The sequence below is a fragment of the Zootoca vivipara genome, chromosome 15 (genome assembly GCF_963506605.1).
Source record: "Zootoca vivipara chromosome 15, rZooViv1.1, whole genome shotgun sequence".
Taxonomy (NCBI): domain Eukaryota; kingdom Metazoa; phylum Chordata; class Lepidosauria; order Squamata; family Lacertidae; genus Zootoca; species Zootoca vivipara.
Window position 1 is genome coordinate 22,161,246 of NC_083290.1, and position 23,077 is coordinate 22,184,322.

The 23,077-nt window shown below is 43.7% G+C and overlaps 2 protein-coding genes across 2 annotated transcripts in view; both read left to right on the plus strand.

The window, feature by feature from the left end:
* The window catches only part of LOC118097274 (uncharacterized), a 38,405-nt gene extending 28,942 nt beyond the window's left edge, over positions 1 to 9,463 (plus strand). Inside the window, exons 27-31 of the mRNA XM_060268587.1 lie at positions 1,076 to 1,194; positions 3,682 to 3,797; positions 6,888 to 7,017; positions 8,334 to 8,477; positions 9,275 to 9,463. Of these exons, the coding sequence (XP_060124570.1) occupies positions 1,076 to 1,194; positions 3,682 to 3,797; positions 6,888 to 7,017; positions 8,334 to 8,477; positions 9,275 to 9,463 (698 nt within the window). The remainder of the gene's footprint in view (positions 1 to 1,075; positions 1,195 to 3,681; positions 3,798 to 6,887; positions 7,018 to 8,333; positions 8,478 to 9,274) is intronic.
* Positions 9,464 to 12,517: 3,054 nt separating this feature from the next.
* LOC118097013 (uncharacterized protein CXorf65 homolog) lies at positions 12,518 to 18,466 on the plus strand. Its single transcript, XM_035139551.2, has 7 exons — positions 12,518 to 12,716; positions 13,155 to 13,192; positions 13,662 to 13,748; positions 14,259 to 14,375; positions 15,364 to 15,438; positions 17,164 to 17,262; positions 18,152 to 18,466. Exons 2-7 carry the CDS (start codon positions 13,168 to 13,170, stop codon positions 18,226 to 18,228), a joined length of 480 nt encoding a protein of 159 aa, XP_034995442.2. The 5' UTR covers positions 12,518 to 12,716; positions 13,155 to 13,167; the 3' UTR covers positions 18,229 to 18,466.
* Positions 18,467 to 23,077: the final 4,611 nt, after the last annotated feature.

The following is a 23,077-nucleotide window of genomic DNA, read 5'->3' on the forward strand; positions in this document are numbered from 1 at the left end:
TATTGTGGAGTGAACCAGGGATCTTCTGCAAGCAAAAGCATGTACTTCAAAGTACTGAAGGCTGGTTTGAATGCCTGGAATATAATGATGAAATTCTGACAATTGCCATATCAAATGCAAAGTAGGCTGCTACACCCTGTGATAAAATGATATCCTTTCCGCATAATTGGGTACAGGGAATTTTTTTTTATCCTATTTGTGTAGCAGGTATTTGGCACAACACTTCCTTCCTTGTGATAGTTTTTTCCAGTAATGTTCTTCCTTTCTCGGTCCTTCTGCTGTTTGGATAATATTGTAAGCAAGGACAAAAATACCTTTTGCAGATCTTCTTTTTTTTTGTCTGTTCACTTCCTTCCTTAACCTTTCATTGCCCCCAGGATCATGGCAGAGGAAAGGAGAGAGATAGCAGCTCCAAGAACTAGATCTGCAATGCATATGACAGGAGAGTCTGGCCTCTTCCTTGTTTGTGCCTTATGCTAACAATAGCACAATGAAGGTGTGGATTCCTGGCTTATGAGATGCTCTGCTGAAGGTTTTGCCTATTTCTAAATCTGCATGTTGCACCACACAAGCCCTGCCTAATAATGCAGGCAGGCTTCCAAAATGGCGAGCTGAAGACGGGTTTGGCTTACTGAATCTTCAAAATAGTCTCATCGCTTGACTACTATGAGTACTGTAGTTGGACAAAATTGTGGTTCAAACTTTAGCTAGCTTAAAAAATTCTGTCTGGTGCTTGGCTCTCCTGAATGGCCTGGATGGTTGCATGCAGAAAGGTGTAATACTGTGGCAAGGGACAGTGAACTGAACAAAACTCCAGATGGGAGTGTCTAATGCAGTGTTTCCCAACCAGTGTGCCTCCAGATGTTTTGGGACTACAACTCCCATCATTCCTGACCACTGGTCTTGCTAGCTAGGGATGATGGGAGTTGTAGTCCCAAAACATCTGGAGGCACACTGGTTGGGAAACACTGGTCTAATGGAAAGGGGATTCCATGCTGGGTGAGGCTACATCTGGAGGATTCAAAGAATTCTGATGACACAGATCTGTCTTTTTATCTTTCTCCCCTGCTCCCAGGCGCTAAGGAAGCTATTCCTCCAAACGTTGGCTTTTGGAAAGAGCTCAACACAGCAGTGGCTGCCCTAGCTGATGCTTTTTTCCAGTGTTCTTGGGGAGCAGAAGAGACAGCAGGGAAGGTAATAAGTTTTCAGGTGTTCCGGCCATATGTGCTTGCTGTAACACTACAGATGTGGCTCTAAAATCCATTGGTCTGGCTTGGGGCCAGTTCTGGCTCAGGGCTGAGCCGAAATGCCTTCCCCAATTTCACCACCCCTTTTTTCCATGGTGTGAAGTGGGGAGTTGGCATCTCAGCAAATTCCGAAGGTGCTGCAGAAGGGGACAAAATTGGCTTGACAGAATCTTTATGCTTTTGATTGTAAATGGCACTTTCTAAAATGGTTTTGGGGCATGAGCTGCAAATAATAATAATAATAATTATTATTTATTTATACCCCGCCCATCTGGCTGGGTTTCCCCAGCCACTCTGGGCGGCTTCCAAAAGAAAAATGAAATAAAATAATCTATTAAACATTAAAAGCCTCCCTAAACAGGGCTGCCTTCAGATGTCTTCTAAAAATCTGGTAGCTGTTTTTTTCTTTGACATCTGATGGGGAGCATTCCACAGGGCGGGCTCCACCACCAAGAAGGCCCTCTGCCTGTTTCCCTGCAACTTGGCTTCTCGCAACGAGGGAACCACCAGAAGGCCCTTGGTACTGGACCTCAGTGTCCGGGCAGAACGATGGGGATGGAGACGCTCCTTCAGGTATACTCCTTCAGGTATACAGGTATACAGGTATACATTTAGGGCTTTGAACTGTGCTTGGAAACGTACTGGGAGCCAATGTAGATCTTTCAAGACCGGTGCTATGTGGTCTCGGCGGCCGTTCCCAGTCACCAGTCTAGTTGCCGCTAGATGGTACAGTCATACCTCGGTTTAATTACGGTTTGAGTATTTTCAGTTTAAGTACTCCGCAGACCCGTCTGGAATGGATTAATCCACTTTCCATTACTTCAGGTTAAGTACGCTTCAGGTTAAGTACAGACTTCTGGAACCAATTCTGTTTGTAAACCGAGGTACCACTGTATTGCCAAATTCAGAGAAGCACAAAATCTGAAAGATAGTTGAATTCATAAGCACATAAGGAGAACCTGCTGGATCATGTCAATGACCCATTGAGTCCAGCATCCTGTTCTCACAGTGGCAAACTTGATGCCTGTGGGAAACCCTCAAGTAGGGCCTAAGCACAAGAGCCCTCAGCTGGTAGGCAGAAGGATTACTGCCTTTGACAGTGGACGTGCGGTATAGCCATCATGTCTAATAGCCATTGTCCTGCATAGATTTGTCCAATCCCCTTTTAAAGCCATTCAAGTGGGTGGCCCTCACTGTCCCATATAGGAGTGAGTTCCATAGTTGAACTATGTGCTACACAAAGAGGTACTTCCTTTTCTCTGTCCCCGAATTCCTATCCATTACATGATATAGGAGTTGCTATACATGATATAATGAGTTGCTATACATGATATACATGATATAATGAGTTGCTGAATTGCTGAATTGCAACTCATTAGCAAGCTTAAAACCATGGAGCCACCTGGAATGAACAAAGACATAGGATTCTTATCTCATTATACATGATCAAGCTTTATACATGATCAAGCATTATACATGATCAAGCTTTCCTTAGCACCTCAGCCCTCATTAACAGTCTCTAACAGTCACCAACAGGTTTACCACTCCTATCAGCCCATCACCCATTCCCATCACCCCCACCCCCCAACCTCTGAATATACATAAGGGTCTGGTGGCTTCTGTTTCAGTGTATCTGATGAAGTGTGTATGCACACGAAAGCTCATACCAAAATAAAAACTTAGTTGGTCTTTAAGGTGCTACTGAAGGAATTTTTTTATTATGATATAGGAGCTTAGGATCAGGCAAATTGATCCAATGTGGTGTAATGGTTATATTGCTGGACTAAGGCTTGGGGGACCAAAAAACAAATCTCCACTCAGTTATGAAGCACACTGGGTGATCTTGGACATGTCGCCATCTCGCAGCCTAACCTACCTCCCAGCATAGCTGCCAAGTTATCCCTTTTTTAAAGGGAAATTCCCTTATGCTGAATAGGCTACCTCGTGAGAAAAGGGAAAACTTGGCAGCTATGCCTCCCAGGGTTGTTTAGAGGATGAAATTGGGAGAGACAAAATTGTACACATCACCTTGCGCTCCTTGGATGAAAAGTGGGATATAATGTAATAATAATAATAACAGCATATAATAATTCAGATCAGGATTCACGGAAATCTAATTTCTCAGGCATCCCTACCTGTCACTACAATCAGAAATAAAAGTTAGAAATATTAAATTACAGAAAAAAAGCTTTGGAATGTGAGTTGAAGGTTTTTAACTGCTGTATAAGCTTTCTGTTCTTTTGTTTTCAACCCGCAGCTTTTGGGTTGTGAAAAGAAAACCCAAAGGCCTGAATTTCAAAACAGCTGGATGCAAAATAAAAATAAAATAATAATCCCACGATGTCAGCAAAATCTTGGACGCTCGATATTTCTGATGAATAGACTCTTTGATTAGGACCACTAAAAGTTCTGCCTTCTGTGCTGATTCTTTCAGAATCCGATGAAAAATTGCTCGCCTGTTTGTTTAGCTGCTCGGTCGATTTTTGAAGAACTGCTGAGTCTCCGAATGTTGCCTGACTCTCGTTTCCTTGAGCAACACCCACGGGAAAGGTAGTTGATGTTGGTTTCACTAGATAATTAATCCAGGATTGTGACAGACAAATAAATAGTACTAGCATCATATTGCTGTGTTGCGATATTGGTGCATATATTCCAATAACAAGGGCATTTTTCAGTTGCATAATTGATTATTTAGCTTATATAATGTTCCAATTCCCTCTTCCCTATCTCACCGAGATAGGGTAACCTAGCCCTTTGTAATGAATTTTGTCTGTGTATTTAATATCGGTGCATGTATATTATCCGAAAACAGTCCTGTTTTTCATTTGCATCACTGATAACAATTACTGAGCTTAGAGATAATTTTGAGAACAGTCACTGAGCTCAGATAATTCTATTGGCATCTCCTTCAGGGAAGGGTTTGTGTGGAGTAAACTGCTAATAGTGGGAGCCCCATTGCTTGATAACTGGGCTACTGACAAGGAACAGAAGACTCTTGGAAAGAGGAGTCATCTATCAATGTCCATTAGCTGACTCCATGCTTGTAGATTTGTGCCCCAAAGAAACCTTACCACCACTAAAGTTATCTATGTGCCAGGCAAAGTCAGTGAATAAGGGTATCAGCTGCATATACACCATGCACCTTCTCTGTAAATTATAATTTACCCCATCACAGAGCTACAATTCCCAGCACCCTCAATGAACTACAGTTCCCAAGATTCTTTTGGGAGTGGAAAACACACTTTAGATGTATGGCGTATGTGTGCAGCCATCTTCTCCTTTCTCAGCTGTAGAAATATTGGCTAGAGGGATCCAAGTGGTACGCTGACAGGATCAGGCTTGGGTCAGATCCTGGCAGGCACAGGGAGCAAGTGCATTGGAGGGTCAGACAAAGAGGTGAATGCCTCAAGTTGCAAAGACAAGAGTTTATAATGTTATTTTACATTGGAAACAGTGTTTGCTGTGGTGCAGTAACAGGACTGGGTCTGGGCAAGACATTTCGGCACCTGTGGGAAAACCACAAAATGGAGCACCCCACTAGGGAAGGAGGGGTGAATGAAGATATACATCAAGAACGGTGTGTGTGTGTGTGTGTGTGTGTGTGTGTGTGTGTGTGTGTGTAAAGCTCTACACCAGGCATGTCAAACCTGTGGCCCTCCAGATGTTTTGGCCTACAACTCCCATGATCCCTAGCTAGCAGGACCAGTGGTTGGGGAAGATAGGAATTGTAGTCCAAAACATCTGGAGAGCCGCAGGTTTGACATGCTTGCTCTACACTGTGAAAGTGGGGGAATCAAATCAACTTCACCTGGTGGTTGAAGTGGGAAGCAAAGGCTGTCACAGGGCTCTCTCTGAATCATGTTGGATAGGTGCAGAGCCTAGGAGACCCCAAAGGGCAGTCCCTGCCCATTTCCTCCCTAGGGATAAGAGGAGATCAGTACTGTGTCTAATTCAACAAGAGGCTGGTGTAGAGGCAGCACTGGAGGTGCTACTGAAGAGAAGGCAGATCTTACTTCTGGCAACATCAGTGGGCAACGCATTCCTTGGAGGCCAGCTCTGCTGCCGCTGTGGATCCTGCCACTCAATGTGGTCTCATCACGTATTGCCTCATGGGTGGGCCAGCTCCATGCTATAGTGACCCAGGACCAGCCTGCCAGCAGCCCATAAACCATTCATTTATCTACAGGATCTCATCTTCCCTTACAAGCAATGAATCAGACTCTGCCCTTGGGTAATATCCTGATACCAAATACAGGGAGGCAATCAACATCCATTCTTTTCCACGGGGAATATATCATAGTTCTCAGAAATTATTGTCAGTCTTCATAGCTGCATCAAATATGTCCTCAGTAGATAGAGGATTAAGAGACGATGCTGTGGCTGAAAGAGTTTCTAAGAAAACATACTCTTACATTTTTTGTAAAAAAAATTGTAAATTTTTGGTGTAAATTGAAAACACTCCACATTGGCTGATCTTGTTATGACATCATTGCTCTGTGCAGTCTGCACCTGCTGACCTGTCTTGCTTCCATCACAATACATGCAACAAGTCAGCTGTATGCAAATTAGTGTTAGAATTTTCATCCTTGACAGTTGGAGGTGTAACTGGCCTCCAGTTCTGGTCCTGCTTAGCTTGGAGCAGCTGGGTGCTGCCTGAGCTCCATCAAAACTAAACTGTGGACAGGTTTTTTTCTTCCTCACCCTTCTGTGTGTTGGTCAGATTGGATGCATGTAGCAGAGGCAGTCAGAGGTTTCTGGAGTGGGAAAATGTGGGCAAGGTAAGAGGAAGATGATGTCTAACAAGACCTCCATGGGTAGAGGAATCTCCTTAGGGTGTTCCAGGCCCAACACACAACATAAGGGCCCTGCTGGATCCATCTAGTCCAGCGTCCTGTCCTCACAGTGGCCAACAAGACGCCTGTGGGAGACCTGCAGGCAGGACCTGAGCACAAGAGCCCTCTCCCTGTGGTCTCCAGCAACTGGTATTCAGATGCATTAATGTCTCCAACCATCATGGCTGGTAGCCATGGATGGTCTTCTCCATGAATTTGTTCAAGCCTGTTTTGCCGGTGGCCATCACTGCCTCTTATGGGAGCAAGTTCCATAGTTTAACTATGGACTGTGTGTGCGAAGTGCTTTTAAAAAAAAAATCTGCCCTGAATCTTCAATCACTGCCTCGGTGATTGATTTAGGCCACCAGGATGTCTGCAATGGCTCAATAACCTTCTGAAGCAAAGCAGCCATTTCAGGCAACCTAGATTCTAAACAGGCCCATCCTGCAAATAGCTCTGATGTAGTAGCAAGTGTAGAATCTCTCCATTTTTGAATGAATTAGTAGCAGTTAGTTGCATTCCACCCCTAACTCAATTTGGTCTGGGAGTACAGCACTGGTTTAATATAACCCTCTCCGTCATGTGGTTCTTCCCTCTGATAAAGGGATGAGCTACAATAGGTGATATTGGGAACCTAATGGATGCCTTGCTCCAGGAGGACTCTCTAACCAGGTCAATTCTTTTCTCTCCTCCTTCCTTCATTTCAAAGCATGGACAGAGAGCTTAATGCTAGCCCTCCGGATGCAGGCAGGTGCAACACACAGAAAATCCTACTTTCCTTTTTTTTCCCTCTTCCTGTGTGTCTCAGATTGCAAGATTACAGAAGTTTCCTGCTGCAAGCAGAGCTTCAAAATATAATGGAAACTTCAGGGAAACTTGAGGAAAGAGCACGCAGCAGTGAGAGGAAGACTTGGGCAGGAGATTCCTCTGACCTTCAGGTAGTTCACTTGACCTTAAATCAACTTGGTTCTTAACCTCCTGCAACTTAGAATAATAGAATTGTAGGGTGGGAAGGGATCCCAAGGGTCATCTAGTTCATCCCCTTGCAAGACTTGTTTATGTCTGCCGTGCCAATATCATTTTTCTACAATGGAAGAGAGTATGAGTTGTCCCATTGCACCTCCTACTTGCTCTAGTATGTGGGGCCATGTAAATCAGGCTTGTCCACCATCCCCTAGTGGGAGAAGATCCCTCCCCTTCTAGAAGAGTCTGTCTTGCTATGATGTGCAGAACCTTTTTATGGAAATGTGTTGTTTTCTGGTGGCTGCCTTTTCATACACCCCCCTCCTTTCCCTATATTATGCAAATAGGGTGGGAAGGGGTTATTTATACGATAACTGGTGCTTGGCCATTCTGAGCAAAACAATAATGGGCTTGTCGAAAGGTAAAAGGATGGCCAAAATGACCCCTGGTTCTAGATGAGATGTTATTCAAAGACTGGAAGGCTCTGGACCCCAGAATACCTATTAAGGGAGATACATGGGTGGCACTGGCCCATGTCTCTGTTGTGTACCTGTGAAAGCTGTCTACAGGCCTAATAAAGCCTAGCAGTGGTTCTGGTTTGCTGTTTTCCCAAGCCATGCCCACCCACACTACACTGATCTCATCAGGTGGAGGGCAGGCAAAGGCTCCCTGCAGAAGTGGGTTTTGCAGGAGCCACCTATCAGCCAGCCAGAGGCCCCATGGAACCTCTTTTTGCCTGCATGGTTTGATTTCAGATCATTAAGGCAAAGGAAAACGCTTCACCCTGGCATAATGGTGAAATAGGTTGTTGACTCATGGGCAGATGTGACCGTTGAATGGAAACAGCCCATGGTGTTGGGGGAAGTCAGGATCCAGCCTGCTGGTCAGATCCAGTTGCCCACCCACCTTCTTGTTCCTCCACTCTCAGTCTGTTTCATAGATTGTCACTCACTGAGGAGAGGAGAAGGCTATTGCAATGACACAGCATTGTGCTTTAACAAACAACACCAACATGTTATCAAAGAGACATGATGCGGGGAGGGAAGCATAGGTCAGTCCCATCCATGGATCTACCAATGATGTGCAATTTGGGCATCTGTGTGGCATGCCCAAGTGCATTAGAAGGCAGGGCTCTTGTGTCTTGTTCAATAAGGCCTACTCTTGCGATTTTAGCAGTAAGAAATGACCTTCTGCAAGTGATGAAATTCTCTGTACACAACTGTTCCAAGAGCAGCTGTGTCCTCACTTGCATTTGGCCCCGTCCTCCTCCTTAATGGTTTCCATTTTCCAGGTGAAGATTGAAGAGCTGGAGGAGATGCTGGATGGCTTGAATGAGGACTTCTTCCAGCTGACAGTGCAGGCCTTAACAATTCAAGAAGAAGAGGAACATCTGGACCGTGAACTCAGAGCACAAGAGGAGTCACCTTCATTTGCAGTATGTGCATGCCACAATTTCATTGCGGGGGCAGTGATGCAAATGACTATAACCATATTTTAAATGCAGATGAATATGCCTAGACAGTGCTCCTTGTATGCAGAATGCTCAACAACCCAACACCTACACAACAGCCCCATAAGGCTGGGCATTGGGTTTAAGACTAGGAATGAACTAGGGAATAGTAATTTCTCATCCCTCTCTCAGACTCACTTCACACACATCATGTGGCATGTGTGCTTGCTGCATGGATCCCTACATCTACAGTGCTAAAAATGGCAATGCAAAGAAACTTTTCTTGAAACACTCTGGGGCGTGTGGTAGACAAAAACCAGGAAGTTGTAAGTTAGTGCCCAAGAGAGTGAGGCTGGGCAGATAGATCTCACTCATTCTGTGATGAAGTTCCTCACCCAACATCTACTAGATAATCTGTTTATACATCAACCTTCCCCACCAGATGTTCCCTTGCAGATGTTTTGGACTACCACTGCCATCAGCCTCCAGCCAGCATATCCAAAACATTTGAAGGGCATCCAGTTGGTTGAAGGTTGGCTTGCCTTCATTGAACACTCTTCAGCCACAAACTTGAAGCAAGTGCTTTGCAAGTCATCAGAACTGGAGGAAGGAGGCCACACCGTCTGGTTTGCTCTTTTTTAGTAGCACCAGAGTAATAAGAACCCAGACCTCCTGGTTTACAGCATCTTGCCTCAACCACTATTCCAGTAATTGCTTCAGGATAACTCAGTGGCTTTTTTCCGCCTTTTTCCAACTTCCCTCTTTCCCCACCCATTATACAGTCTTCAAGTTGTCTCCCTGAGGAGAAAGCACGTCACTTCTCGGAACATCTTGAATCTTGGGCTGCCAAGAGAGACCAAAGTGTGTTGCTGGAAATCAAGAGAAGTCTCATTGTGCAGAGAATCAAAGACGTTGAATTGGAACTGGCTCATTGTCTGAAAATCCATCGTGGTGGCCAACTCAGCAGCTGAGAGGAGACTGGCCAAAACTCTGCACAAGCAAGGAACGTTTGGTTGGCTGTGTTTATTTCTTGCTGAAGTGATCAACACTTTACTTAAATACCTAACTCTCTTGGGACCTCAAGTATTGCAGTAGGAGTGAATCCAAGTAGCAAATTTGAGACAACTGTTTTGGGCACCAAATGGTTTTAGGGCATGTGGATTACAATCTAGGGTCTCCTAATCATTTCTCTTTTTAACATATTTGGGATCAGAGAGATGAGGCTTTCAATGGCAGTGAGTGGATTTCTCAACTTTTGTTGTAACTTTCAGAAGTTCACCAGTTTGCCTGCTACTGCTCCTTCCTTTCTAATTAGTATTTAGGAAGGAAATTTTAAGTGCCCAATGGATGTGCATCACTGATGTGTTGTGAGCTATATCATGTGAGTATTGTGAAGTTACAGAGTTATAATCCAATGTGCACACAATTTTCTTTGTCCTTGCCAGTTTCAAATGAATATAGGCAATAACTTTTTCAAAGGAGAAGGGAATACAAAAACAAGGTTTGGTCATTGCAGGTGTCAAAAATGAACAGAAGTTCTGGTTAGTTCTGGCTCAAGATGACTTTGCATGAAAGAGAAGGTATGTATGGGATGTGTGCACACAGAGAGGAAGTTTGAGAAATGGCAGTTTTGTTTACAGTATCACAAAATGACAGTTCTGAATTAATCTGATACACACACAAAGAGTTAGGTGGACATCTGAAAGGTTGCAGAATCTATAACTGCTAATCTGATAGATGCAGTTGAAAAATATGTGCATTATGTTTTAAAGTTGGGCAAAAATGTTAATTTTCATGGGAGATAAAAATGCAAATACGGTATAATAATGCCACATTTGAGAAATGTTTGTTACCTGGAAATCATCATGTAAATATTCAAAATGTGAGAGGAATCAGGATTGCGGTTGTGCCTCATGCTTCATGTTTCCAGTGGGGAAATAAATTCTGTTTGATCCTGTAACAAATGTCACAAATAGTCACTATGAGCATCTATAACAGCCGAACCACTCGACAAAGGAGACACTACTTGGAGAGCATTCAGATGTGGGGATTATTGTGTTACTTTGCCTGATTATAATGCTAGCGCCTCAGATTCTATCCCGAATTCTAATGTTCATTCCTTTTACACTGCATTACCCATTGTGTTGTGGAACTGTGGCTTTTTTTATCGCTATACTGCCTTGTCACACTAAATTTTCAATGGCGGGAAAAGAACTGTATGCTGGAATACCTCCCAGAATTTGGTCAAGTGAAATTGCAACAGAAAAAAACTCCCGAGATTTTCTGGGTTAACAGAGTTGCAGACAGTTTTTTTCTTCTCTCTCTCTGGAAGGAAATACTATGGAAATGAGTGCTAAACTTCTGCTAGATTTTTCCAGAAGTATGTTGTATAAGAGATCACATGAAATTTGGAAATTATCAGGTAAGGAAATAAATGAAAACAGAATAAATTGCTGTCTGGATGCAGCCTCAGTGCCTCCTGCTACAACTAAGAGGGCCTAACACACTTTATGTTTGAGAAACACGATTCCTGAAGTAGCATAACAGGGTATCCACGCCCTGTACTTTAATTGGGTGAGTCTGCTTGGGTGGGTTCCCCGTGCTTTAATGAAGACCCTCCAAGTGTCTCTATTTTCCAGAGACAATCTCAGATTTACAGAAGCCGTCCTGGTCCCTGATTTGATCCCAGAATGTCTCGCTTTCCTTAGAACATCCCTATTTTCATCGGCAAGATGTCGGAGGGTTACCAGGCCCATTGTTAGGGAAACATGTCACCTAAGATGCTCCTATTTTCATTGGAGAAATGCTGAACAGTATGGAGTTATGCAACCTCCGAGCCAAGGAGGTAAGTACAGTGGTACCTTGGTTCTCAAACTTAATCTGGAAGTCCTTTCCAAAAAAAAACCCAAAGCGTTCCTAAAACCAAGGCACACTTTCCCATAGAAAGTAATGCACAATGGATTAATCTGTTCCAGACTTTTAAAAACAACCCCTAAAACAGCAATTTAGTATGAATTTTACTATCTAATGAGACTATTGATCCATAAAATGAAAGCAATAAACAATGTACTGCAGTCACACAATCAATAAGTAGCTGAAGTGGGTTCCACACAGTCACAAAAACAAAACAAAAAAGCTGCAAAAATGCAAAATAAATAGCAAAAACAGACAGACACTAAAAACGGAAGTGTGGCACTCAAAACAGAACATGCTTGGCTTCTGAAAAAAAGTTCGCAAACCAGAACTCTAACTTCTGAGTTTGCAGTGTTTGGGTTCCAAGTTGTTTGAGTACCAAGGCGTTTGAGAACCAAGGTACCACTGTAGCTATATATATAACCTTTAGAATACATTTGAAAGCCATATAGGAAAGGTAAATAGTGTTTAATGTTTTATTATGTTTTTATATACAGTGGTACCTCGGTTTCACAACAGTCCTGTTTATGAAAAATTGGATTTACGAACTCTGCAAAACAAAGTAGTGTCCCAGTTTGCAAACTGTACCTCGGTCGAACAGTGGAAGGGCACTGTCAGCGAGAGGCCTCATTAGGGAAAGTGCACCTCATTTTAAGAACGGTTTTGGTTTAAGAATGGACTTCCGGAACGGATTAAGTTCATAAACCAAGGTACCACTGTATGTTGGTAGCTGCCCAGAGTGGCTGGGGCAACCCAGTCAGATGGGTGGGGTAATAACAACAACAACAACAACAACAACAACAACAACAACAACAACAACTATTATTATTATTGAATAGGACACCTCAATTTTCATTCGAGAAATGTTGGCGAGTATGCTAATGTTCATTTCAGATCTATTCAGATAACCAAGCACTTCCTTTATCCTAGATTTCCTGAGATCCTCATCCACATAGAAGTACATTAAGGCAGGTTCTTTGCTCGTGGAGGATGAGGTAATATTTACACGACTGGTAGAAAAGAGAGACAGTTTCATTGGCTCTGCTGCTGTTTACCAGGGCCATTGTTAGGGCAACATGTCACCCATGGAGACGGAAACAAACCCAAGCAGCACTCGGCAATAAAGACACATGTGTTCTGTTGTATCAGGCTGCTTGGAAGATAGCTGCAATATCACTTTTGCTCGCAAGGCTGGTACGGAATTTAGGAACAAAGGTGGCAATTTGCAGCTGACCATCCTACGTTTTCCTGGCTCCCCAAGCTACGTCAGTCCATCCCGTTTTGGATTAGGGCTACTGATAGTCCAGAAAGGTCAGTGATGGCTTGGGTCAACAGGCATTTGTGGGTTGTCCTGCTACATTCTAATGCTACATAGTTTTTAAATGGAATTTAAAATGGTTGCAACCAGTTCCAAGTCCTTGTGTCAAAGGAAAACTAGGATATATATTTGTTTCAAAAAGAAAAATGACCATGTGGAATGATGTTTTTCAGGCCTAATTGCTAAAGGATGTGTGTGGAGCATGAATGTAGCCATTTCTGTTGCTGGTATGTGCCCCCCAGAGGAAGGAAGGGAGAATTCTAGGGAATTCAATGTGAAGAACAGCATGTTTTCCCCTCTCCATACTCTCAATTCCTGGGCATTTGCTGAGGAGTCAGATGCTTTGTTGACTTCATCAGCATAAACAAAAGCAATCTTTTATATATTGACCTCATGGCACATTTCCCCCTTTCCCTTCTTTTCCCCTTCAGGTTTTCAGCAGACATGTTTGTAACTGTGCTTCATGGTGGTAAGTGACCTGGCCTTGAGCTTTTGTTGTCTTGAAACAGGTGTGGGGAACCTTTGCCCTCCATGGGCTGCAGAACTACAGCTCCCATCAGCTCCAGCAAGCACAGCCAATGCCCAGCGCTGATCGGAGCCAGCATCTTGAATTAGACTAGGAATCAGTGCATTTGTCTAAACACAGGGGGAAACACATTTCCAGCACCTGGACCCAGTTAGCAACCCCACAAGCTGTATTTTCAGCTAAACTATGATTTCCTTGCAATCTTCAAGGGCACATTATATTAGTCTAACCTGGAGGTTACAAGCGTGTGAATAACAGCTGTTTCCCTTGGTTTTATCCTTGCATATGTTTTAAATTAATTATCGTTAGCTACTTTGGGAGATGTTTTACTGAAAGGTGGCATATACTGTAAATGGTTTCTTTTTTTTCCAAAAAATGAAATCAATTTTTGCATTTTGTTTTTACTTTCTAGAAAACAGGGCAGACATTTTTAACATTCACTGTGAAGTCCAGCGTCTCCTAGAAGGCATCAAACGCCGCTGTGGCTGTGAGGACGAAGGTACAGTAGCTAAAAACCTTTGTGCACTTTGTATGTGTGGGGGGGGAGTGTGGTATCCATGCATTTAGATGTTTGAGTGGGTTACACCAGGCATCCCCAAACTTCGGCCCTCCAGATGTTTTGGACTACAATTCCCATCTTCCCCGACCACTGGTCCTGTTAGCTAAGGATCATGGGAGTTGTAGGCCAAAACATCTGGAGGGCCGCAGTTTGGGGGTGCCTGGGTTACACTCACTGATAGTAAGCACCTTGATCCAGCAGAGACTTTGTCAAATCCTGGAGTGTGGAGGCTAATTGAGACAGCATTCAGTGCTGTGACACAGACATCCAGCCTCCTTCTGAGCATGTTTGCCTTTCTGTTAAAGACTCCAAGGTGTGTAGAAGCACATTCCTCAGAGAAGGCCTGACACAAATTGAACACATGCAGAAAGCTCAAAAATTACGTTAGAAAAAACCAGGGATAGCATGTGAATGAATAACACTTGCCAGCTCTTGAATCATGTGTTTCAGACGATATAGAGTTAGCAGATGAGAGCGGCCAGATGAAGAATTTACTCCAGAACAAGCAGCGCTCCGCAACTGAGCTTCTGGGGGAACGTGAGGCCTACGTGCTCCTGGGTGTTACAAGTAGGTCCATTGCACCAAAACTCTAGACTCCCATGTGGACAGGTATGTCAGGTTGCACATGTTCAACTGCACAATGTGCAGTTCTCTGGATCCAGTTCTCATGATAATTTATGCACACTGGAATCCGTATTGTGCATGTACGGATATGCGCACAAAGGCACAGTTTTGCCTGTAAGGTCTGTACTTTCACTGTGGGCCCTGAAACACTTTGCAAGAATGTGAGCAGTTCCTTGATAGCCTATTGCTTACAATTCTGCATTTGGGTCCACAGATAGCAGAGCAGAGCTACTTCTAGTGTTCTTCGCAGCCAATCCTATGCCTGTCACTCAGAGGCAAGGATAGGCAGATCTGTCTGTTTCACTTCCATGTGAACTTTGCATGTTTTCATTCCACTCCATCCCATTTCCTTTGTATCTGTGATTTTATAAAGAAAAAAACTGCATGAAAAACCATATTTAAATATATATTTAACTATGTATTTTGTTAGAAAACAAGTATTTCAGCATGTATGGGATCTCAGTGTCCGTGTTTCTAAACTGTTTTTGTCCCAAAATATACATTTTAAAGCTCCTTTTGATACATTATTATTATTATTATTATTATTATTATTATTATTATTATTATTATTATGCCAAGAACAGTACTGCAAAATTTGGAGAAATCTAGTGTTCCCATCTACAATTTAGTCCAATAGATGGAAATCAAGTCAGTTCATGTCGGAATTTCTGGAAATCATTTTTTTTTTCAACCAGCCCTACTTGTGAGTAAAAACCCACGGAAAAGGAGTTTTGTTTCTAATAGAACGTGCTTAGTGAGAACTACAATGCTACTAGCCACAGCTGTGATTGGCAGCTGTTCTGCCATGTCTCATGCAGAAGTCTTTGCCAGCTAGCTCAACTCTTGCACTTTATTCTGAGCGCTAAACAGGACATCCCATCCCTACCCCTAACCACACACTATAATTGTTCCTTTCCTTTGCCCTTTCCAGGAGGTGAAAGGCCTTCCAAGAGAATATTTACACCTCTGTTGAAAGACGAGTCTGTCATTGATGCTAAGTTCCTAGGTAGGTGGGTGAACATGCCTCCATTTATCTATGCAATTTGAGAAGCATCTTCAAATGTCAGTAGTCAGCCAGAATTGCCATCAGGGTCCAGGGACACTTGCCAGTGTGCACTTGCCAGTAAAAGAAGCTAAGCTTTGTCTGTCCCTGAGCCTAGTTGGCCCTGTCAAAGATGGATCAGTGCCTCTGGACAAAAATACACCTCGCATGCCAAAGAGACATACACATTTTCAATGTAGGACAATAACTATTCAGAAATGTGGCTTGCCTCTTTAGAACTGGGAACTAGGTTTGTAAAAGGACAGGCAAAGGATCTTCCACCTTCAGATGCAACCTAGAAGGGGTGCAGTGCTTTATGCCCCTTTGATTTCAGTGGAAAACAGGTGAGTGTAACTTTTATGTATACATTTTATGTTTACCTTTTAAGTTTCTTTAATCCTCAAGCTTTTGAATACAGTGGTACCTTGACAATCCGAATGACTCGACTTCCGAAGGTTTCGACTTACGAAGTCGGCAAACCCAGAAGTCTTTTCTCCGCGCACGCGTTCTGCACTTGCACAGAAGCGGCGTGCACGGTCGGCACATGCGCAGAAGCGCAAAATCGCACTTTGCGCATGCGCAAAACGGACGCTTCGACAACCGAAGGATTTGACTTACGAAGAGCGCCGCGGAATGGATCGCCTTCGTAAGTCGAGGTACCACTGTACTTACTCCCTAGTAAACCAGTTTTGATGGCAAGATGGGGGTGGTTTGGGTAAAAATGGCCTCACAGGCCAAATTGACCACTCCTGCCAGGCATGATTGTACCACAGGCCAGAAGTGCCCCACCCCTTGTTTAAAGGGAAGGCTTTTTCTCTTACAAGTTTCATTTTTGATGTGATCATTCTAACATTTATGGAACGCAAGCATTTTATTCCCAAAAGGAATGTTGAATCATTCCTTAGAATAGATTGCCCAATAACTGTTTGTTCGTCTAATGCCCAAAGAGAACTTTTACAAAGAAAATTAATAAAGTATAAATGAAGATAATGAAGGCAGTGGGAGGGCTTCTTTTGACCTCAGGGATGCGGTCACATAGCCAAATCTGAAGACGAGTCAATCAGCATTCCCCAACCTGGTGCCCACCTGCTAATACTTACCTGGCCAGGGAGACACCTGGATCATGATGATGATGATTACAGTTGATTACTGGTCCTTCACCCTAAGGTCAGGTTACAGCAATAAAACACAGCATTAATATGGAAACATAGTAAAACATAACATTACACAATATTTTAAAACAACAAAAATGAGCTGGAGCCTAAAAATATACATCTCAAGTGTGCATTAATGGTTTGAATCATATACATTTATTAACTTCTCAAAACAATACAAAAAGAGCCAATCCAGGATCTTTAAGCACCTCTTGAAGGGCATGTTGGGAGGAAAGGAGGGTTATTGAATTATGTGGATCTGCAGCCCTGTTCCTGTCCCCACCTGTGCCTGGGGACTACTGTCAGAATAGCAGTGGTTTGGGAGCTTTCCATCACTGCTCTGTGGAGACTTCTGGTGGCATCATAGAGGGTGGTCTGCAGCATCAGGAGGACCCTCAGCCATTGTCCCAGGGGGCACAAGACTGCTCCCTTAGTTAGATAATTGCTGGTCCTGTATCTTGCTTTTTCGTTGCACCGTTGAACCAATTGTTATTGACAATTGTTTTGGTGAATTATATATTTCTCCTACCTGAAGCTAAGCTAGAGAGTTGTCAAGAGCACAAAGTCCCCTCTCCAAGAGCAAAATCCAGAAAGACCCACAAAAAAGCAACCTTGGATATTCCAGCTGCTGAAGGTGAGCTCATAATTATTAAAGAAAACCTCCAGTTTATTACTTTTTGTGAGTCTTGATGGCTAACATAGAATCATAAAATTGTAGAGTTGGAGAGGGCCCCCTAGTCCAACCCCCTGCAATCCAGGAAAAATGGCAGGTATTAGATACGGAGAAGTGGAATTACTTCTTTAGCCAAGTGAGATTAACAAGCACCTTCAGAATCCAATATCAACTTGGTTTACTTATTGGAACCCAGCTACAGTATATGAATTTCAAAGTTAGCAACTCCTTCTCTGAGGACTGCCAGTCTTTTCATTGTCCAAGGGCAGACGTCAGGGAACAACAGCCAGGCACTGCAAGTTGCCTCTGGTGAACTGCTGAGTTGAGATATAAGCTTAAAACATTTTCAATGAATAATGGGTTGCTTTCCCCCTAACATGATCACAACCAGACTTAAAATGGTTACGCGTATCACCTCAATGTCATCATTTAATGCTAGTTGAAGATTGAGGGTTGGTTGTTGTTGTTGTTGTTTACTATCAAGTGGTGTATAAATTTTATGAAATAAATAAATATTTAATTACCATTCTCTGACTACAGGTAGGTAGCCGTGTTGGTCTGACGCAGATAAATAGGAACCGCTACAGCGGGAAGATAAACGGGGTTTCCGTGTGCTCCTCTGGTTCGCCAGAAGTGGCTTTGTCATGCTGGCCACATGACCTGGAAGTGCTACTGGAAGGATTTTTTTTATTTCATTCTCTGAATGTATGGTTTGTTTTACATATGGAGACCAAACTTAACCAAAATCTCACGTTATTGTCCATATTTGCATGAAGTATTTGCTTCCACCGCCTTCTTCACAGACGCATTGGTGCTTACGTGATTTCCACTGTGTCTCTTTCCACTGTAGGCTTAAGGAATCATTCGCCTCACAGCAGCAGAACAAGGACACCCGTTGCTTCTCCAAAACAAAGCAGAAAATTATGATCTCTTGTTGGATCTGAGATTGGAATCTGTTCCAGTTTGTGGAAATGCACCTGTTATGTATGTTCCTGAGTGTCCCCTGCTCTGAGCTTGAGTCCGCTTAACAAGGCAGGCCAGGATTCTGAAGCCTGCATTGTGATTCGCTGCCTTGGCACAAAACAGCCAATCAGGTGTGAGGTGGGTGTTGCCAGGGGCTGGCTGAAGTGTATATAAATCAGATCCTGTTCCCTGTTTCCCTCAATCTGTTCCTGATGTCTCACTAAAGCCTTTAAGCTGAATCACTGCCTCTCGCTTGAACCAAGGCTGGATCTAGACACATCAAAGAAGCGTTTCAGTTAAACACGTACATTTAAACAGGGAAATCCGGTAGGTAAAAATGGGACTCCACAGCACCATCTGGTGGCACAGTGTTATATTGCATATACAATACATATAAATCGCTTTTTCTTTACCAATCTAGCCGAGTCCCCACATATTCCTTTTTCTGTTCCTTTGTGCAAATGTGAATTTTTAGGCATTCTCCACTATGTTTCTCTCTCTTTGCCTCAACCGTTGTAGGAACAATTTTGTGAGTCAGCCAATGCTACAGCCATTCTGCACCAGGATTCCCCAAGGCTTATTTTTGAGAGTTGTTTCCAATCTCCAATGTTTTAAGAGTAGACGAATATGGAATGGAGTTGCATTAATAAGAGAAGCTGCAGATCCCTCACTCTTATTGTTATAAATAAATTCATAGTAGCCTAAACTTCCCCATTTTTTATGACAACAGAGAAAGGAGAGGCATGTAAGTTGATTGTTACCTATTTTGAAATAAATATATATGCTCCCTTTGGGGGGCATAGCTCCCAAGTGGCTCACAATAACATTACAGAACATAAGTGAGCCAGGAATGGCCATGGAATTAATTTCTGATACAGACATGGGCCTTAAGGGGCTACACTGATGAAATATACAGTCACAAAGGAACAGTGGATGTGTTGCTTAGATTGGGGTTGCACGAAACAATACTCTGACCTAGGCATCCCAAAACTTCGGCCCTCCAGATGTATTGGACTACAATTCCCATCATCCCTGACCCCTGGTCCTCTTAGCTAGGGATCATGGGAGTTGTAGGCCAAAACATCTGGAGGGCCGCAGTTTGGGGATGCCTGCTCTGACCCTTCCTTGGAACATTTTGTTTACCTGCACCCTCAAAAATAAATGCTGCTTGACACCTCGGCATCTTCACACACAAATTTTATTGTGCCAAGGTACCAAGACTTCCCACCAAATAATTTCACACATCACATGGAAATTAAGTTTTGGTTTTTGGCATTAATTCTGGCCACAACTTTATTTAAATACAACTGAATGTGAGTGGTTGCTTAGGCATTGGTTCCCATGCCATCTGTCCCCCGCCTGGGACAGATCTGACTCCCCAGCATACTGGGGATGTCAGGATAGGTAAGCACCCTCTGAGAGAGGCTGGGGCAGGGCACCACGCCCTATGACCTCTCCCCCCCAGGTGCTCCCCGAGGCTCATGCGCGGTCCTAGCCCCTTGCGGGGGTACGGACAAACATGTGGAGCCCCAGGATTCCTTTAACGGAATACCCCTAAAGGCAGCAGCAATTTTGAGGGGAAGGCCCAGCCAAATCCTTACCCCTCCCCCATCCAATTCGAACCAATGCCTAACCGCCAACCTTACAAGTTGTGACAGTTTGTTATGTGGTAGGCAAAAACCACCTGGCACCAGCCAATCAGCCAGGTGGCAAAATTCCTACTAGGCCCCCGAATACGGACGACCCCGTGACAGGCACAGCAACGTCAAGCACAGCAAAAAAACAACAACCCCTAAATATAGGGAGGGAGGGCGGGAGATCCATTTGCAAGCACCCAAAAGCGAAAGCGCAACCTGCTTCCACCCTTTTAAAGGCTGTGGCTGTCAATCAAAATTAGCAACATAACATTCTCCCCAGCAACAAACCCTCAGTGGCCATCCAAACCGACCCCCCCCTACTGACCAGGGAAGGTCTTGTTAACCCTTCCGCAACCCATGCTCTCCTTAAGGGGAGAACCTGCTTTGCAATTAGGCTGCTTTAAAGTTCAGTTGGGGGTGATTTAAACTCTCTGTAAACGTGCATTGCGGTTTTCAATACTGCTTTGATTTAGCTTTGGTGGAAACAAGTCTGTATCTTGTTCTGATCTGAGCAGATGAAGATAAGGCATTTTTTCCATGTGAAAGGTCTAGTATCCTCATGTAAGGTTGTGTACTGTGCTCTCTTTTTGTTCCTTCACAAGAATGTGCTGTTTCTGTTTATAAGTATTTCTTGGGAACGTACCAGAGACCATTTAATTTCAAAGGGGCCCATAGTGGGCAACAGTAAAGAGCAGGTTAGGATATTATCCAGCAAAGGAGCCAGATGTCAAATAGTAAAACAAAGCCATTTCTTTGCCAACTTTGAAGCCGGGTGGCCATCACCTTGTTTGAACTTTTGCTCTCTGCTGTGAATAGGAGCTATTCATCCAAATGTGTCTGTGTGGTTCCTAGGTGTAAAACGATACCAGTCGAAATAATTTTCATCATGTTCACAAAGATTGTCCATTGGAGCAAGGCTCCCTGACCTTTCTGAGCCTGGGGTCACATCTGGAAATCTAAAAAAGAAACTTTGTGGGGTCCCACAAATCTGCTGATTTTGAACACATACAACAGGAAAAATACCTGCGCACACCCCAAAACAAAACACAGACCCCAAAAAAGGCACAAACCAACTACCCACTGAAAACAAGCCCCCAACCGTAAATGTTTAAAAATAAAATATTGGGAGATGCTGAGAGGATTGGAATGCACCAAAATCTAAGTGTGCCGCATTGGGAACCCAAGCACCAAAGCAACTTTTGCCATGCTGGGACTCAGCTATACAGCTGCAAACATAACATTTTAACAGTGCTTTTAAGTGCATTATGGGACAGGGGTGGTGATGTGGGTTAAATCACAGAGCCTAGGGTTTGCTGCTCAGAAGGTTGGCGGTTCGAATCCCCGCGGCGATGAGCTCCCGTTGCTCAGGCCCTGCTCCTGTCAACCTAGCAGTTTGAAAGCATGCAGTGCAAGTAGATAAAAGGGTACCGCTCCAGTAAACAGTATTTATGTGCGCTGCTCTGGTTTGCCTGAAGTGGCTTAGTCATGCTGGCCACATGACCCGGAAGTTGTATGCTGGCTCCCTTGGCCAGTAAAGCGGGATGAGCGCTGCAACCCCAGAGTCATCCGCGACTGGACCTAATGGTCAAGGGTCCCTTTACCTTTCAGTGCATTATACATATGTGACACTAGATGGCGCTGGTGAGCTAATGGCAAATTCCATATACAGTGGTACCTCTGGTTAAGAACTTAATTCGTTCTGGAGGCCCGTTCTAAACCTGAAACTGTTCTTAACCTGAAGCACCGCTTTAGCTAATGGGGCCTCCTGCTGCCACCGCGCCGCCGGAGCATTTATGTTCTCATCCTGAAGCAAAGTTCTTCTATTTCTGGGTTTGTAACCTGAAGTGTTTGAAACCTGAAGCGTTTGTAACCTGAAGCGTTTGTAACCCGAGGTACCACTGTATATATATTTTAAAAAATTAAAGCATTTCCACAGCGTTTTTTATATATGTATAGATTCAACTGTGATCTTGTTACCAAGGTGGAGACCTAACTGAAAAGAGTCCAGAAAAGATCTGTTCCCCAGGCTGACTGCATCAGCAACCCATGCAATTTGGCTCTCATTGATATAATGGGGGCATTTTTGGTACTTTATTTCAGTACTATAAAGCCATGAAGATTGAGGTTGAATCCTGACAAGATAGAGGTACTGTTTTGGGGGGGCAGGAGGTGGGCAGGTGTGGAGGACTCCCTGGTCCTGAATGGGGTAACTGTGCCCCTGAAGGACCAGGTGCACAGCCTGGGAGTCATTTTGGACTCACAGCTGTCCATGGAGGCACAGGATAATTCTGTGTCCAGGGTGGCTGTCTACCAGCTCCATCTGGTACGCAGGCTGAGACCCTACCTGCCCACAGACTGTCTCGCCAGAGTGGTGCATGCTCTGGTTATCTCCCGCTTGGACTACTGCAATGCGCTCTACGTGGGGCTACCTTTGAAGGTGACCCGGAAACTGCAATTAATCCAGAATGCAGCAGCTAGACTAGTGACGGGGAGTGGCCGCCGGGACCACATAACACCGGTCCTGAGAGATCTACACTGGCTCCCAGTACGTTTCCGAGCACAATTCAAAGTGTTGGTACTGACCTTTAAAGCCCTAAACACCCTCGGTCCTGTATACCTGAAGGAGCGTCTCCACCCCCATTATTCAGCCCAGACACTGAGATCCAGCGCCGAGGGCCTAGAAGACAGCTGAAGGCAGCCCTGCTTAGGGAAGTTTTTAATGTTTGATGCTGTACTGTTTTTAATATTCAGTTGGAAGCCGCCCAGAGTGGCTGGGGAGACTCAGCCAGATGGGCAGGGTACAAATAATAAATTATTATTATATTATTATTATCAATTATTTATTATTATTATTATTATTATTATTATTATTATTATTATTATTATTTTCTCATATCACATAAAAACAGTGACATTTACGAGTGACAAACAGATGCCCATTAAGGCACATCTATGAGAGTCCATTGTTATAGGAGAATGCATTACTTGAAGCCAGATTTTTAGTTGCTTTCCATTCATTTGCAAATCAAAGTTTAGGGATGAATTCCCATAACATTTGGAAGACGGGGATGTGCCAGTTCAAACTTGCACTTTCTATTTTTTTAAAAAAAACTACACCAACAACTCCTACACACTGTATAAAAGCACAGGAGGGGCAGGACAGGATGGAAAGCCAA